At 36.5% G+C, this 20,011-nt stretch overlaps 1 protein-coding gene across 1 annotated transcript in view; it reads right to left on the reverse strand.

Moving 5' to 3' along the window:
* LOC144449220 (uncharacterized) overlaps positions 1–20,011 on the reverse strand; it is a 53,718-nt gene that overhangs the window by 28,482 nt on the left and 5,225 nt on the right. The window contains exons 3-6 of the mRNA XM_078139728.1: positions 16,333–16,397; positions 14,523–14,637; positions 13,168–13,229; positions 11,256–11,389 (exon numbers count right to left, since the gene is read on the reverse strand). Coding sequence (XP_077995854.1) covers positions 11,256–11,389; positions 13,168–13,229; positions 14,523–14,637; positions 16,333–16,397 — 376 coding nt within the window. The remainder of the gene's footprint in view (positions 1–11,255; positions 11,390–13,167; positions 13,230–14,522; positions 14,638–16,332; positions 16,398–20,011) is intronic.

A 20,011-nucleotide genomic window follows, 5' to 3' on the forward strand; every position in this document is an offset into this window, starting at 1 on the left:
GAACTCAAAGACTTAACCTTAAAGAAGTCAACATTTTACCTACATATTGTACGTGACAAAACTCTCCAGATATTATTAAAATTTATTTACAGAGTGCTTTTTTCCATTTGTATAAAGATATCACTAACCAGGAAACCGAATCTCAAATAATATTACTTAGCAATCAATTTAGGATATGGGTTACTTCATGAGAAGACTGACAGGGATTTTAGTTTTGTATTTTTATGCTGGTTAGGTTCTCTAGTTGTGGATTTGGTACAGAGACCAAACACAATAATCAATATTGTCAGTGAGCAGTTATAGAAATGAAAAATAATCAGAGTAGTTGGATTGAATTTAGACAATATCAATGTATATTATGTTACTTTCTATGTTTTCATTTCAACTATAAACTATTGACACTGAAGAAATCACAATTCTTGAAATGAAATGAGACAATATCAATAAATCTAATGTTACCGTCTGTGTTTGGTAGAATATTCATGAGTTTTAACACAGGTCAATGAAGTCTATTTTAAACGTGACATTTTGGAATAGTGAGGAAATCAATTAAAATGTCATTTTACGGTGATGAGGTCATTAAACTCTAACCATAATACACATATAATGCTTTCCCATATTGTTCACTGTACAATTAATACTGCTTGTACAGACCTATAATGACACAATGGCCCATTGCAGTCACTCTTATAGAAGTTATTGCAGCCTCTATAATAGTCTGTAAGGTATGCCATGACAGGGTGACCTCACACATTGGTCAACCCCTCCCAAATCGGGCGAGAGGTCAGGCCGGTAAGGGTGGAACAGTAGGATGTATCTTACAGTCTACTGCTATAAATGCACAGGATGAAACCATTCACATAGTGACCTCTATCCTACCAGATTCCCACTTACATGCTACAAATGGGCACACTTTACTGTAGAACAAGACAGCATGGAATCCATGCTGCAAATAGCCATGTTATATTTAAAAGAACATAACAGCATGGATTCCAGGCTAGGCAAGTGCAGTAGCACATTTATATTATGTCAAAGCACTGTAAGGGTCAGTAATAACAGTAGTATCCATATACCATAATACCAACATTAGTGAGTTCATTTGAAATAAGTTAAGCATGTTTTGCTATCCAACAAGTCTAATTCTCAGTACCTGAAATAGAATAATGTACCACCTAGGGACATTGTGAAAATGAAAGAACATTTGATTTATTGATCAACACACAGACTTCTGTTCCATGCACTACACATGCATTACCTTAGATGTACATGAGAAAAAGTCAACCTTCTTGTTCTATTTTGACCCTAGATATTGGTATGGGTCTGGGCTACTAGTCATATTTGTGTTCATTTTTTGAATGTCTATTCACTTGACTACCCATCACATTTATATGTATATATACTATACTAAATCTTAAGCCAAATGTCTCTGGAAAACATCCCAACCAATTTTCAGCTCGATAATATGAATTGGATATATAGAAACAGTACTTTCAGTCCAACGTTGTCATTAACTATTAAACATACCAATTACTTGGCATATGAAAACAGATTGAATGACTTTGTTTTTAAGTTTCAATTGAATTTTACCGACAAAAATGGCTCTCAGCTATTGCAAATGGACTTAACTGGTTACTTGATAGCCAATATATACAATGCATTTTTCACTTGACGTAATATGCTTTCATAGATATCCACCAATTCATTTAATCAGGAGATCAAATTTCCAACCAAATTAATTTTAGTTTTAAGAGTTAGCATTCTATCTTTCTTAGATATTTGGTCAGATTAACTTAGTACATTTGGCATTTGACCCGAAGATGGAGTGTAAATGAAATCAGAGTATAAAGTTGAAATAAAATTTGGTATTGTAACTGAGTGTTCCTTGGGGCATAACTGACAATTTCTATATTGAAATGTCTATATTGGTAAAGGTATTATCAATATTGTATACAGCTTTTTAATGAAATTAATAAGACAGAGAGAAATAGGGAACATCTGACAGTATAATCATATATAACACAAGCCATATTATCTATATTAGTCTAGGTTTGGTCTGAGTTTTCATGTCAAGTCTTCGAGGGTGTATGGACTAGCTCTGTATTGTATTGTATTCATAAACCCATTCAAAGCTTTTTTCAAGTCTCCGTTTGACAATTCTCGTAAACCAAACCTTTCTTTTTCTTCTGTGACACATCGAAAAGACAAGCTGTGGCAGCTTTGATGTAGAGGGTGGCATAAAAGAGGTGGTGGTGTACTCCCATAGAAAGATATACAGGAATGTGCCACTCAGATGGGTCACTTTTTTATGAAACAATCCCTAAACATGGGTCAACTTTTATTCGAAAATTCTCTAATCATAGGTTGATAACATGGGAAATGACGTCTTTAGAAATACCATCATAGCATCAGAATAGAATTGTGACTGAAAATACGTAACAATGGGCATGTTTCTTTTATAGAACAAATATGGCTCAATGTTTTGAACTTAGGTCACACATCCTCATCTGAAAATTTGGGGAGTAACCCCTCCCTCCTCCCGTCAGGGGTTGGAGACATATCTTGGATTTGATGGCTGTTTTCAGACCAGTTTTGCAGTAGTTAGTCTATAAACACAATATAGAAGGCAAGCTTATTTCATAACTTTATCTCTACATCAGCTTGAGTAGCTAACTGTATACATCCCTCTGAATGATAAATCTGCCATTAAGTTTGCAACAAAGAATGTAGCCTTTGTGTTCAGGGTGTGTGATTCTTTATGTCTCCATCAATCTAGAATTAGCTAGTAGCCGTCTGTCATACCTACATGCATGACTCATTCAATAACAATAAATGTATCTATACCAATGACCCATTTATCAACTCATTATAGGATATACACAATTAAATACATACACAGTAACAATGCTCCACTCTGTACAATGTAAAACATTTGAATTTGAGTTAATAAATCAATAAAATAATTATTTATTTATTCATTTTATAAAAAATTATTTATCGGATAACCAACAGGAGCTAGTCCCATTTATAGGCTCCTTAGGTTTAGTGTTAGTGCAGGAGGAAACTTGAATACCTGGGGAAAACCTGCATTGTATGGTAGAGTCAAACTGAACGACACTCTTCTTACTTACAGCGTGGTAGATGTAATCAAACCCTGAATGGGTTCAAACCCTGACTGCAGTGGTAAGAGGCAAGTGGTTTAACCACTCGGCCACCGACAACCCTAAATTAATAAATCCATAATGAAGCACCTCCATTGTTTCCATACCCAGAATTCCCTACCCAAATGTACAACGGTTCTGTGCATGGCTGATTTCAATAATTTTATTTCTCTTAAGTTTAGAGTAGTTGTGTGATGCAGAGGTGGTAAAGTGACTTCTTGTGACTTATTTACTGACATCAACTAAAGCAGTCAGGATGAAATCTGCCTCACCTTTGTCCAACTTCAAATGAGGATTACAAGTTAGACATGAAAAATTGTTTTCAGGCAGAATTATAGAAAAAGTTGGTCCAAAACAAAATAATAATCCTGTGTATTAAATCCTTATAATGGCTACACTGATAAGTCCAAATACAAGAATCTGTATTGAAAGCCTGGCTGTCAATATTCATCATGTATGTGTATGCTACAAGTGTGCTTTAATTGACGCAAATCTGTTGTGCTGTGAAAAAGACTGCATATTATGGTCTGTAATTTTTTGAAGCGTTACTAAAACCCAGCACATGTACAATAGTAGAAGTTAACTTTTTTGGCAGTTATATGACTATAAAAGAGTGTGACAGTGATAAAAGTGATAAAACAGAGGAAAATTCGCCATAATATCACACAATCCTGGGACATAAATTTGACAGCAGGAAAGTGTATAGTATTAAAGGTGCTAAAAAGTAATAAGAACAATTCATAGATTTGTCAGCTTCTATAAAGTATGGGACCACCAGCAGTGAGTCAGCCAGGAAAGCGTCAAATTTTGGCCCCAGGCTATCTCATTGAAAATCATTAGTTATGACAGCAACTGGTAAATCTCCTCACATAAAAGCAAATGAACCATTTATGAATTTCACAAAGCTTGCTCCCTTAAATATTGCAGACAAAGAACTGATTGATTGCATTTAACTCTAGCTTCAGGCGAGGTGTAAATTTTGTCATTTGAAGTCAATATTTGGGTACAGACAAGTCAGCCAGTTAATCAAACAGGGTGAACCTTTACTCACCCTTCTGACACTCTATATTCACGGAAATAATTTGAACAAGACAGTGAGGGAAGAGTGCACTGTATTTCACTCATATTATTCCCGGAAAACCAATCTTGACAAAGATTGTATAAAAGTTTACTTGCCGAGGGTCATGCTTTGTTACAAACAATATACATTATCCAAGAATGAAATCAGAACCAAACTATGTGACTTGAATCTGAATGTGGCCATATTATGTGGATGAGGATTGGGTATTGATTTTTTATTTATAAAACAATTTTATCCCTCACGGCGTCCTATTTGGAAAATAAATGTAAAACAACATGTCAAGTCCTTGTTTGTAACTTAAGAAAGTGCAAAAAATTAGTAAATGTGTAAACGCTTTTTGTTATTGTATATACAATGTATCTTGCATTGTATTTATTTATTTATTTATTTATTTATTTATTTATTTATTTATTTACAAACACAGACTTTGTCAATGTTGTTTCATTTTTATTTTTCAAGTAGGAAGCCATGATAAAATTGTTTTAAAAATTCAAAATCCAAAATAAATACCTAATCCTCTTCCATATGGCAACTTTAATGTTAGCAAGATAAAAGGAATCAAAATCTGTACAGACTCATTTGATGTATCTGTAAAAGTACTGTTATAATTCTAAATTCAGGGTTGAGTTGTATGATAGTTGTGCATTGATTCAGTTAACTATTATTATGACAGAAGTTTTCACAAATATTGAAGGTAGTGAATGAGCTAGGCAAGCAGTGGAAACAGTTGTAAATAGAACAGAATACACACTAGTATTTGTTGATCTAATCTACATGTATGCATCAACTACTCAGTAGAGTTTACAATGTAGATATTGATAGTGATGGTTTATCTAGTACTTTAATAGTAGCCATTTGTCAGGATGTAATTGTGTCAAACTTAGGTATAAGTTTAGTGTGTTTAAAACACACATATATAACAGTTTCCATCAATCCATTCAATATACTACTAAGTATTACATCCTATCAGTCATAATGTCACATATATTCTACATTCCTATTACATTTGAAGTCATTTGTTATCTAAAATTCTCCAAATTCAATTTTTCAGAAAGAGAAAATTTTTAAAAAAATGCTCTCTTTTTCAGTTTTGCTTATTGAAACTGTATCCAGAAAAGTTTCAGTATCTACATAAAACCCTGTCACATCTTTAATTAAATTCATAAATATTTTAAAATCTAGGAAAAAGTTTGTTTTGAATATGTGCAACACACCTTTGCTTGAAGGGAATTTTAGCAGACGATATTTAGTGGCGTTCTGGAAGATCTTCATTTCCATATATAGTGTAAGTACTTTTGTTGCCATTAATGCTTTTTGGCATTTTATTTATATCAAATAATGCATTTTACTCCATAACAAAGGGAAAATGGTTTGAGTAGCTGTTTGACTGGATACAGAAAAGACAAGTATTTTATCCATACATTTATACGGGAAGAGGAGTTTATGATGTATTGAGAAGTGTGCACTGCTAACTTCAGGTCAATGGAATTGTTACAGTCTACGGGAAGAGGATTTTATGTGGCTGACTGATGTATTGAGAAGTGTGCACTGCTAAGGTCACTTGAATTGTTACAATCTTGTAAGTTTTACTATAAACTTGTTCTACAAACTTATACCGATCCAATTGACTCTTCTGATGTGTTGAAAGTACAAATGAAAAATACATGAATGTAATGTGACATAGTTTTAGTAAGAAGTAAGAAGACAAACGAAAGACTAGAAATTCTAAAGTGAGTCACGATAAAACAGGATGGCAATAGTCCTCTACTAAGTAAAATTTCCCTTTTCAGAAAACATCAAACAGAAAAGATACTTAATCTGTATGGAGCTGATTTACAATGAAAACATTTCATGACGCAAATTTTTTAAAATTGCTTTTGATATGATTTTTGTGTGTTTATTGTACTTTGTCTGTGTAAGACACACAATAATTTGTTTCTGAATGTGTGTTTAGTGTAGCACTTTCTGTTAGACTCTGAATGTGTGTTAGTGTGGTACTTTCTCCTAGGCTATGTTGTAATAAGAATTGAAAAGCTACCATGAATTTTATTCTGACTATTAATCCAAGGAGACACAACACAATACGTATTGAACTAAAGTGAAATTTACTACCATTATAATGGAATTTCTACCTTTCAAAACTGAAAAACAGGATTTCAATGCAGAAACGGTGCAGGACTTAGACACAAAAACTACGCAGTCTCCAAGGAAATGGGTATGAAACACAGTGGCTGTTATTGTAACCACAGCAAGCAATGCTTTCAGTCAGTTATACATTTTATATTATGTACTGGCAACAAATAATGAATGCTTAACACAATTACGATAGAAAGTACATTATATTATCAAATAGATAGCTTTCAATCTGATTCGATTTCTTTACCAAGCTTACAGCCAAAGAAGAACGGCTTTACAAATATTTCATCTCAGCAATTACATTATCGCTGATTAACAGTAAGAAAATAATGAAGACATTTAATGAAAAACCGCTGTAAATTGCCAAAGGACAATTTACTAAAGAACTTCTAAAGACTACATTATGCAATTCATGGTAAAGCGTTGTGGTATGTAATTTAAATCTGGGTGAGGAGTTCACTGCCTTCCCCTTGGTGATGTCAAATTCTGGCTGGTAGTTATAATGCAGCTTTCTTCTTTAATTTTCTGATTGGTATTCAAAGCATGGGGTTGTCAGAATACAACTGTGTGAATAGTATGGCTGTCGAAATCTAAACATGACTGACGTGTGTAATTATCAAATAAAACATAAGAATTGTTGACACCAAATCCGAATTTTCCAAAACTTGCTACTAGATTTGTAATGACTTTTACCATACTGAAACAATACAGAAAACATAGATGTGTAGTCATGATGGTTGAATGGTTAGAGTGGTTGGCTTGGAATCTGTACATTGCTGGTTGTGTAGTCATAAGGATTGAATGGTTAGAGTGACTGGCTTGGAATCTGTACATTGCTGGTTGTGTAGTCATGATGGTTGAATGGTTAGAGTGACTGGCTTGGAATCTGTACATTGCTGGTTGTGTAGTCATGATGGTTGAATGGTTAGAGTGACTGGCTTGGAATCTGTACATTGCTGGTTGTGTAGTCATGATGGTTGAATGGTTAGAGTGACTGGCTTGGAATCTGTACATTGCTGGTTGTGTAGTCATGATGGTTGAATGGTTAGAGTGACTGGCTTGGAATATGTACATTGCTGGTTGTGTAGTCATGATGGTTGAATGGTTAGAGTGACTGGCTTGGAAACTGTACATTGCTGGTTGTGTAGTCATGATGGTTGAATGGTTAGAGTGACTGGCTTGGAAACTGTACATTGCTGGTTGTGTAGTCATGATGGTTGAATGGTTAGAGTGACTGGTTTGGAAACTGTACATTGCTGGTTGTGAAGTCATGATGGTTGAATGGTTAGAGTGGCTGGCTTGGAATCTGTACATTGCTGGTTGTGGAGTCATGATGGTTGTATGGTTAGAGTGACTGGCTTGTAATCTGTACATTGCTGGTTGTGTAGTCATGATGGTTGAATGGTTAGAGTGGTTGGCTTGGAATCTGTACATTGCTGGTTGTGTAGTCATGATGGTTGAATGGTTAGAGTGACTGGCTTGGAATCTGTACATTGCTGGTTGTGTAGTCATGCTGGTTGAATGGTTAGAGTGGTTGGCTTCGAATCTGTACATTGCTGGTTGTGTAGTCATGAGGATTGAATGGTTAGAGTGGTTGGCTTGGAATCTGTACATTGCTGGTTGTGTAGTCATGAGGATTGAATGGTTAGAGTGGTTGGCTTGGAATCTGTACATTGCTGGTTGTGTAGTCATGAGGATTGAATGGTTAGAGTGGCTGGCTTGGAATCTGTACATTGCTGGTTGTGTAGTCATGATGGTTGAATGGTTAGAGTGACTGGCTTGGAATCTGTACATTGCTGGTTGTGGAGTCATGATGGTTGAATGGTTAGAGTGGTTGGCTTGGAATCTGTACATTGCTGGTTGTGCAGTCATGATGGTTGAATGGTTAGAGTGGTTGGCTTGGAATCTGTACATTGCTGGTTGTGCAGTCATGATGGTTGAATGGTTAGAGTGGTTGGCTTGGAATCTGTACATTGCTGGTTGTGTAGTCATGATGGTTGAATGGTTAGAGTGGTTGGCTTGGAATCTGTACATTGCTGGTTGTGTAGTCATGATGGTTGAATGGTTAGAGTGGTTGGCTTGGAATCTGTACATTGCTGGTTGTGTAGTCATGATGGTTGAATGGTTAGAGTGGTTGGCTTGGAATCTGTACATTGCTGGTTGTGTAGTCATGATGGTTGAATGGTTAGAGTGGTTGGCTTGGAATCTGTACATTGCTGGTTGTGTAGTCATGATGGTTGAATGGTTAGAGTGGTTGGCTTGGAATCTGTACATTGCTGGTTGTGTAGTCATGATGGTTGAATGGTTAGAGTGGTTGGCTTGGAATCTGTACATTGCTGGTTGTGTAGTCATGATGGTTGAATGGTTAGAGTGGTTGGCTTGGAATCTGTACATTGCTGGTTGTGAAGTCATGATGGTTGAATGGTTAGAGTGGTTGGCTTGGAATCTGTACATTGCTGGTTGTGTAGTCATGATGGTTGAATGGTTAGAGTGGTTGGCTTGGAATCTGTACATTGCTGGTTGTGTAGTCATGATGGTTGAATGGTTAGAGTGACTGGCTTGGAATCTGTACATTGCTGGTTGTGTAGTCATGATGGTTGAATGGTTAGAGTGGTTGGCTTGGAATCTGTACATTGCTGGTTGTGAAGTCATGAGGATTGAATGGTTAGAGTGACTGGCTTGGAATCTGTACATTGCTGGTTGTGAAGTCATGAGGATTGAATGGTTAGAGTGACTGGCTTGGAAACTATACATTGCTGGTTGTGTAGTCATGATGGTTGAATGGTTAGAGTGGTTGGCTTGGAATCTGTACATTGCTGGTTGTGTAGTCATGAGGATTGAATGGTTAGAGTGACTGGCTTGGAATCTGTACATTGCTGGTTGTGAAGTCATGAGGATTGAATGGTTAGAGTGGTTGGCTTGGAATCTGTACATTGCTGGTTGTGAAGTCATGATGGTTGAATGGTTAGAGTGGTTGGCTTGGAATCTGTACATTGCTGGTTGTGAAGTCATGAGGATTGAATGGTTAGAGTGGTTGGCTTGGAATCTGTACATTGCTGGTTGTGGAGTCATGATGGTTGAATGGTTAGAGTGACTGGCTTGGAATCTGTACATTGCTGGTTGTGAAGTCATGATGGTTCAATAGTTACTAGAGTGACTGGCTTGGAATCTGTACATTGCTGGTTGTGTAGTCATGATGATTGAATGGTTAGAGTGACTGGCTTGGAATCTGTACATTGCTGATTGTGTAGTCATGATGGTTGAATGGTTAGAGTGACTGGCATGGAATCTGTACATTGCTGGTTGTGTAGTCATGATGGTTGAATGGTTAGAGTGACTGGCTTGGAATCTGTACATTGCTGGTTGTGCAGTCATGATGGTTGAATGGTTAGAGTGACTGGCTTGGAAACTGTACATTACTGGTTTTGTAGTCATGAGGGTTGAATGGTTAGAGTGGTTGGCTTGGAAACTGTACATTGCTGGTTGTGTAGTCATGATAGTTGAATGGTTAGAGTGACTGGCTTGGAATCTGTACATTGCTGGTTGTGAAGTCATGATGGTTGAATGGATAGAGTGACTGGCTTGGAATCTGTACATTGCTGGTTGTGTAGTCATGATGGTTGAATGGTTAGAGTGACTGGCTTGGAATCTGTACATTGCTGGTTGTGTAGTCATGATGGTTGAATGGTTAGAGTGACTGGCTTGGAATCTGTACATTGCTGCTTGTGGAGTCATGATGGTTGAATGGCTATAGAGTGACTGGCTTGGAATCTGTTAGTTGCCAATATGAGCCTAGCTGCTGCCTTTTTATTTCTGAATGGCTAAAATCGTTGGACACGCTTTGAATCTCATTCAACCAAGTTGTATAAATGGGGAACAGGTAGAACGGAAGTTGCAATCTGACGGATTTAATCTTATGTGCTAATACAGCATAGTTCCAAACTTATATATGTTATACTTGTTGTTTACTTCAACCCCCCCCCCCCCCCCAACTGTTTTGTAAAAATCGACGTATTTTACATTGTTCTTGTTTTTCTTCCTAGTCTTATATTAGTCCTTGTTCTCTCTCAATTATAAAATACATGATGTAGACTGACACATGAATAACTTTAGTATACAAATGCCCAAGTTTTAAGAAAACATCATATTTTGGTAGTATTTTATCTCAACAAATTTTCATTTATCTTTGTCAACTATATTATAAATTTTGCTATCATCAGTTGATTTGTTTAGTTTTAATTTGGATTTCATTTCATGTACAGTTTACTACACAAATATGTGTTAAATATAATTACAAAACAATTTTCAAATTAGTGATAAAATATAGTATGATATATTTCTAGCCAAATATTATATTTTACCATAGAACCTCTGATTTTACCTGTTTTCATTCCATTTCCACTTGCTACTCTATATATTCTTTTATACTTTGAACTATTCCGTCAAATTTCAAGAACTTTTCTCTCTCTTCATACCAATGTTTGCTATTATTGGATTCAGAGATATTAAATAATTCCTTCTAAAAGTAATTAGATCTATAAATTAAGGATTTCGTTGTAAAAGTTAATAAATGTGGTTGTACGTTTGTAATACTGTGACTTTTAAATAAATTAGACAGATTTTTGTGTCTGACAGCATGCTGTGCCTAATGGTATTAAAACCATCAAATAATCTTATCACAAAGTGAGTTGGTGGCATAATTACGATCAAAATAATGTTTTTGTCAAAGTGGGGTTAGTCTGATAATGCACTTAAAATACGAAGACTCCTAATTTCAATGTATGTTCCTTCATCACTACATTGTGATCAGCCCAGCCGTAAATCAAACATTGGCTAAGTGCATGGGACCTCTCAATATGATCAAAACACTTCAAACTTACCTCATCACTCCCTCTGGGAATAAGTGAAACTGCATGTAAGATGCTGGCAACTCTGATTCCTACCAGTAGGAGGAATGATGGTGATATTAAGTTATAGAGGAATAGGAAGGTTTGAGATATGTTGGTGACTTGTACTGGAACAAGAATAAAAGAATTATTATAACGGTGTCATAATATGAAATTTTCACAATAGTATTCCAAGATAAACTTTTGCTCTGGGTAAGTGACTAAAAATTACTAAAATAGACATCTCTAAATAGTCAGCTCAATATGAACTATAAATTTGATAACCTGACCAGACAAGGAAGGATCATAATTTGTATAGTAAAATGACCACTTTAGACAAATTATTTCAAGATAACTAACATACATATTACGTTACAAACAAACAGCAAAATTATTTATTTTTGTAATTTTGGATAATTAGAGTAATTTTTATCGTCATGGTATGATATCAATTCATCAGCAAATATTAAGCTTGTTATTCTCACCTTAAATTAAGTTGAGATGTTACAGAATTTTTGTCAAATATTTTTGGTGGCGAAGTAACACAATCTTATCATTATTTCACAAACAGGCATTATTTCTATAAATCTAGTCTAAAATAAAGATAAGGTGTGCCAAAAATTTCTTCGAAAAACAAGAATTTTTTGTCAAATAATTTTCATGGGAAAGTAACACTGTTATCATAAATTCATAAATATGTATTATTTCTATGAATCCAGGCTAAAATAAAGTTGAGATGTGCCAAAAATTCACAAGAAAACAAGAATTTTTTCAAATAATTTTAGTGGGAAAGCAAAGCAATTTTATCACCATTTCACCTAAAAGTATTATTTCTATGATTCTAGTCACCAAATGCTTAGTAATACACATAAACAAGAATTTTGTTTTAAAACGGTTTTGGCCAGAAAGTGCTCATAGCGAACATGCAAAAGAGAAAACTGATTTACAGGAAAGTTTACATTTTAAGCACAGGGTATATGAAGTCAGTTTCACCAAAACTGTTCTTGATTTGTACCATGAAATTGAAAATCTTGAATGCTAACAAATCCCTGAAAGTCTGGAAAAATCTCTAGTAATATATTAAAACTCATTTAAATTAGAAAATTAAAATTTGGTATCAACAGTCAAAACAGAAATACATTGTTATAAACCTTTTCCCACTATTACAAAGATACAAGTTAAGTATAGAGTCATTTTATTTTACACTAAAGTTATGCTGATAGACATAAAGTTGATTTTGTAATTTGCATAAGATTCACAACCAAATATAAAATAAGGAAGTGAAAGTACAACTTGGAATTTAGTGAGTTTTCTGAACTACATACACAACTTTTTCCATCTCAAAGTTAAGTTTTACAAACACTTTTTTCAACTCTGTGACAAGAATTGTTCATTTCTAGTAAGTATCAATGACTTAGCAATGACATGTTTGATGATGGCAACTACTCCACTATGTGGTTTCAATATATCCACATTTTACGTTTGAATAATCTGACAAACAACTTTCAAGAAGTTAAAGATTATAATATTGACAAAAATAAGTCTTCAAAAATTACTTTTTGTAGAGACATTATCCTGAAATGATAAATTTTAGTTTATTCAACCATACATATATATTTGTCTGTTGTAAGAAAATCCTAAATTATGATGTTAGAGAACAGATTGAATTTGACAGAAAATTACTCCAATTAATCAGAAATGAAAATTTGCACATCTGGTCCTAAATAAACAAATCTCAAAGTACTCTATTCGTTGTAAATGCCTGAATTATATGAAAGAAAATTGAAACAGCTGTTTTTGAGAAGTTGTAAATGTCTGTCATGTGGACAGATGGCAATGGCTAATAAGCTTTACTGAATAGAGTTAACAGAGTAAAAACTAATATTGAATATTGAATAATACCTACCTAAACTTGTCATTATCATGGAGTAAAGTAAATGTAGGAATGAACGTTTATCCAAGTCATCACTGTTGAACAAAACAATAAAATAAATTACTTCAATGTATAATTACCTATCACTTCTTTGGCAGATAATATTACCCAAGACTACAACTCATTATTACAATATGTACCAGAGATTACTTGCACTGGTGCACACACATACTAGTGGTATTTTCACTGCAGCTACAAACAAAATCGCGTGATCACGCTGTATGATTTTTATGGAAATTTGCCATTTCAGATAAACGTATGTAATAATAACAGAACCCCATGCCACATTATGCAGAGAACACTGTATGCAAATACCCCAAGTACGCCACACTTGCACTCGCACATCATGGGGTTCTTTCATATTCCTAATCACGATTGCATACAATAATAATCCTCTGTAAAGATTCCTCACACAGTGTAAAATAGAAATTTACTCAGATAGCAATAACAACTCACATGAAAGATGAGAATCAATTGGCAAGTGAACCATTTCAAAGATAGATTCCTGAGGGAAAAGTTTTGTAAACAGTTGAGAATTTTTCTGGCGACCAAATCATAAATTCAATGGAAGGAAGTGATGACACTGCAGATTGTTAATACCACTGTAAAATATTACTTTCATACAATGTATTTATATCATATGCTGGCCAAGTTACATGTGTTTGAACAGAAAATACTGGATTTATTTTCTGGTTATTCTACACCATGACATTGCCTGGTTACAGCATTGCTTCTGTGGTGCTTGCTAAATGAGTTAAAACATTTAGAACCACCATCTCCCCCCCCCCCCACCATTTGTCTGTATTTGGTGTCTAGCAATGTAATGTGGTGTCTGTATTGGATATCTAGCAATGTAAACATACCTGTACCAGCCCTGTGATGTCTGTATTGGGTGTCTATAGCAATGTAAACATACCTGTACCAGCCCTGTGATGTCTGTATTGGGTGTCTAGCAATGTAAACATACCTGTACCAGCCCTGTGGTGTCTGTATTGGATATCTAGCAATGTAAACATACCTGTACCAGCCCTGTGGTGTCTGTATTGGGTGTCTAGCAATGTAAACATACCTGTACCAGCCCTGTGCTGTCTGTATTGGGTGTCTATAGCAATGTAAATTTACCTGTACCAGCCCTGTGGTATCTGCATTAGGTGTCTAGCAATGTAAATTTACCTGTACCAGCCCTGTGCTGTCTGTATTGGGTGTTTAGCAATGTAAATTTACCTGTACCAGCCCTGTGGTATCTGCATTAGGTGTCTAGCAATGTAAACATACCTGTACCAGCCCTGTGCTGTCTGTATTGGGTGTCTATACCAATGTAAATTTACCTGTACCAGCCCTGTGGTGTCTGTATTGGGTGTTTAGCAATATTAGATTCTTGGTTCATTGCCCAGATGGCTGCAAACATGGCAAAGGTTACCACTGAGACATCAACAATATTACCTTACGAGAAAAGAAGACATTAACATATGAATACATACTGATACAAATGATTATCCAGCTATTTATAGCTAGACAGATACAGTGAAATATATTAATTATTTCATATCTTTGACATTTTGAAGTATAAATTGAAATACTAACTGTATATTTAAATTGTTGAACAGTGCTTCAGAACAAAGTGATCAAAATGATACCGTATAAGTAGGAAATGAATACTAAAGTCAAATCTCACTGAATGGGCTATATTCCAGACACCAACTGTGCAGCCATTTTCAAAAGAAGTGTCAAACGAGGGCGCCCCATATTTGGGGGAAATTATGTCAAAACAACCACAAGTTCCTAAAAAATTTATCATAAATTTCATTCTAAATGACATGAGCAGAATTATTTGAACAGACAAAACAATTTGTTGTGAACTCTGTAAAACATTAGGAAATAATATTTCAAATGTGGCTACAGAACAACTGTCATGGACCCCTTCTTCTTGTCTAAAAAGCTGCTGCCAACAGCACTCCTAGTGGCAACACTTGACAATCTTTTGTTTTTTCAATAATTGGCATATGGCATATTACAGACTTAGGACTTTCATTTTCATTTTTGTATCATCTATGGACAACTGCCCTTAAATCAATTTGCTCATGTTTTGTGTTAGTCTCGGTTACCCAGACTGTGACCACTGGGGGCTCTTTACAAGACTACCCAGACGAGAGTCTGGGTACCCAAGACTAGTTTTGTGTACGTGTAACAGTAATGAATAGGCCAGATTCCAGTAATGCATTTTATGTCCATTTTCAAAAGAATGTTTAACATAGATGCCAACTGTATAGCAGTACATACAGAAATAAAACATTCATCTAAAAAATCTTCATGAATTTCTCAAAATTACATCACTGAGAGCAAAGAAAGCAGAAATATTTCACAACATAAATGCTATTGTATAATTATAAGCTCTCAAACTCTTGCAAGAGACAATATCCAATACATGCTACAACACTTATAGATTCTGGTCCTCACTTCCACCTGAATGTCTACTTCTAAACAGTACCCCTAGTAGCCAAACAGTACAATCTTTTATTTTTCACATCAACTGGAATATGGAGTATCATAATTGTTAAATTATTCACAATCACATTATTCTCAGAGATATAGCTTTATATACAATGTAAAGAGATAGTCATTTCCAAATCTAGGCCCATGATGTAATATACTAACCAACCCCCAGTGGGCAATACTCTATTATCACCAATCAAATTAGTTGAGTGATGGATTGTGATGGCATGCTTCATTCATGAAAAAAGGGAATGAATTCAATCAAGGGTTCTAAGGTTTTAAGTACTCGGTTACAATGTTTTATCCTTTACCCAATAACATACACAGTAGTATTATCAGTGTTGTTGTTAAGGTGGCAGGTTACAATAAAATCAGTCATTTTACTGGGGTTCCGAAACAAAATGATGGTACACTCTATGGAAATGTATGCAAGTCGTTCTCAATTTCCCCCCCCCCCCCCACCCTTCTACCTCCCTTTCCCCCAGGGGGTTCCCTAACCTTAGCAAAAATCACTGAGTATTGTGACTATTCATGAAATATCCATGAATGAATTTACATTGGGTGTACTAGATTTGATATGTTCTAGGGTAAAGTCAGTACAACATAGTATTATAGAGGATAACTTGATTCAAGGCTTCATCTTACCTGCCTCACTAATAACTGCACAAATTAGCATTCCTAGAGCTAACAACCATAACACAAATATCAACCTGCATTACAAAGAAAGAAAGAAACATTAACGTTATTCATGGATGAAAGATCGGTTCTAGAATAGATCAACTGAAAGAGACTTGTGGTACAAATGGTAAGTTGTGTCAATTACAAATGTTGGGTGTATTATTGTCCTATACAGAGAAATAAGCAATAGATAGAAAGGATGGGGATACAGGGACAGATCAAGAAAGATCATGGCGTGTTAATATGGGTGAAAATAAGATACAATGATGTTCATTTGTAAAAAACTACATATTTAGGGTACATTTCTTGGTGAAGATGGCACTTTGGAGATTTAGAAATTTGCATCACACATACACATACACAATACACATATTCATACACAACACATACACATACACGTACACGTACACATACACGTACATACATACACACATTCACAATTAGACACCCACCCATCCATCCACCCACTCACACACTAACACACACACACACACACACACACACACACACACATTCACAAACACCCACCCACCTATCCATCCACTCAAACACACACTCACACACACATGTACACATGCACACACACGCACACACACACACACACACACGCACACACACACACATACACACACACATTCACAAACACCAACCCAAACCCATCCACCCATTCATCCATCCATTCATCCATCCATCTCCTTGCACACAGTCACCTCTACAAAAATTAGACTATCAATCATATCTAATTATTACTGTTTTACCGGTACATTCAATACTTTCTCTGCAATGTCATTGACACTCATTAAGGTACCCTCTTACAAATCCAAAACAGATTTTAGATAGAATAGATTCTGACTAGAGGAGGTACAGTTCAGAAGAACAAGACCCTCAAAAAGTCATAATTTTGTACAGAGTAATTAAAAATCTGCAATGATTTTTTAAAAGCTACTGATTTCAATTAGTATACCTGTGAGACTATCTCTAGGGAATGAACATTGTCTCATCTTAACATTACTTAGTAACCCTACTTGTATAAATAAGTATTTTAAGTGCCTTCCATTTCATAAAATACCTATTTTAGAATTACACAATCACTTACTCATTAGTTTCTGTGAATAAGAAAGAAATTAATGGTGAACAGTATAAAAATATTGAGAGGACACATTGGGATGTATGTATAGAGACAGACATGAAACACACACAAGGTTACGGTATTATAAATAGCAAACATATACATAATTGAACTGTGAGGGCGCGCTCACCAATTTACCTCGGGTGAGCTTTATACTATGCTTAGCAATGGACCTGTTCCAAGAAGCATAGCACACCTCCCTATTTACAACACTGTGTATTTTGTATGCCTGGGAGTTGTACATGCCCTACTCAGGGGCTGGTTGTCATCTGACTGTACTCTGGATTTATGAGTAAATATGTTTGTTTTGTTGATGGCATTCATCATTCTTTTTATAAATAACACAGATATAAGCATAGATCAACATGTATGTCCATTGTTTACTGATGAAAATAATATATGCAAACCAAGCTGAAAAAACACTAGCAGCGTCTTCTCACACAATGTATATTGGAACTACAAAATTGACTTTTGATGTTGCCAGCATGTCAACTTATCTGCCTGAATAACCTAGCCCTCCCCCCAGGCAGTGAACTATTTATAACCTAGCCCTCACCCCAGGTAGTGAACTATTTATAACCTAGCCCCCACCCCAGGCAGTGAACTATTTATAACCTAGCCCCCACCCCAGGTAGTGAACTATTTATAACCTAGCCCCCTCCCCAGGCAGTGAACTATTTATAACCTAGCCCCCACCCCAGGTAGTGAACTATTTATAACCTAGCCCCCTCCCCAGGCAGTGAACTATTTATAACCTAGACCCACCCCAGGTAGTGAACTATTTATAACCTAGCCCCCTCCCCAGGCAGTGAACTATTTATAACCTAGACCCACCCCAGGTAGTGAACTATTTATAACCTAGACCCACCCCAGGTAGTGAACTATTTATAACCTAGCCCCCTCCCCAGGCAGTGAACTATTTATAACCTAGACCCACCCCAGGTAGTGAACTATTTATAACCTAGACCCACCCCAGGTAGTGAACTATTTATAACCTAGACCCACCCCAGGTAGTGAACTATTTATAACCTAGCCCCCACCCCAGGTAGTGAACTATTTATAACCTAGCCCCACCCCCAGGTAGTGAACTATTTATAACCTAGACCCACCCCAGGTAGTGAACTATTTATAACCTAGCCCCCACCCCAGGCAGTGAACTATTTATAACCTAGACCCACCCCAGGTAGTGAACTATTTATAACCTAGACCCACCCCAGGTAGTGAACTATTTATAACCTAGACCCACCCCAGGTAGTGAACTATTTATAACCTAGCCCCCTCCCCAGGCAGTGAACTATTTATAACCTAGCCCCCACCCCAGGCAGTGAACTATTTATAACCTAGCCCCCACCCCAGGCAGTGAACTATTTATAACCTAGCCCTCACCCCAGGTAGTGAACTATTTATAACCTAGACCCACCCCAGGTAGTGAACTATTTATAACCTAGCCCTCACCCCAGGTAGTGAACTATTTATAACCTAGACCCACCCCAGGTAGTGAACTATTTATAACCTAGCCCCCACCCCAGGTAGTGAACTATTTATAACCTAGACCCCACCCCAGGCAGTGAACTATTTATAACCTAGCCCTCACCCCAGGCAGTGAACTATTTATAACCTAGACCCACCCCCAGGTAGTAAACTATTTATAACCTAGCCCCCACCCCAGGCAGTGAACTATTTATAACCTAGCCCCCACCCCAGGCAGTGAACTATTTATAACCTAGCCCTCACCCCAGGTAGTGAACTATTTATAACCTAGCCCCCACCCCAGGTAGTGAACTATTTATAACCTAGCCCCCACCCCAGGTAGTGAACTATTTATAACCTAGCCCCCACCCCAGGTAGTGAACTATTTATAACCTAGCCCCCTCCCCAGGCAGTGAACTATTTATAACCTAGCCCCCACCCCAGGCAGTGAACTATTTATAACCTAGACCCACCCCAGGTAGTGAACTATTTATAACCTAGCCCCCACCCCAGGCAGTGAACTATTTATAACCTAGCCCCACCCCAGGCAGTGAACTATTTATAACCTAGCCCCCACCCCAGGTAGTGAACTATTTATAACCTAGCCCCCACCCCGGGTAGTGAACTATTTATAACCTAGACCCACCCCAGGTAGTGAACTATTTATAACCTAGCCCCCACCCCGGGTAGTAAACTATTTATAACCTAGACCCACCCCAGGCAGTGAACTATTTATAACCTAGCCCCCACCCCAGGTAGTGAACTATTTATAACCTAGACCCACCCCAGGTAGTGAACTATTTATAACCTAGACCCACCCCAGGTAGTGAACTATTTATAACCTAGCCCCCACCCCAGGTAGTGAACTATTTATAACCTAGCCCCCACCCCAGGCAGTGAACTATTTATAACCTAGCCCCCACCCCAGGTGGCGAACTATTTATAACCTAGCCCCCACCCAAGGTGGTGAACTATTTATAACCTAGCCCCCACCCCAGGTAGTGAACTATTTATAACCTAGCCCCACCCAAGGTAGTGAACTATTTA

This window comes from Glandiceps talaboti, chromosome 18 (genome assembly GCF_964340395.1).
Source record: "Glandiceps talaboti chromosome 18, keGlaTala1.1, whole genome shotgun sequence".
NCBI lineage: Eukaryota > Metazoa > Hemichordata > Enteropneusta > Spengelidae > Glandiceps > Glandiceps talaboti.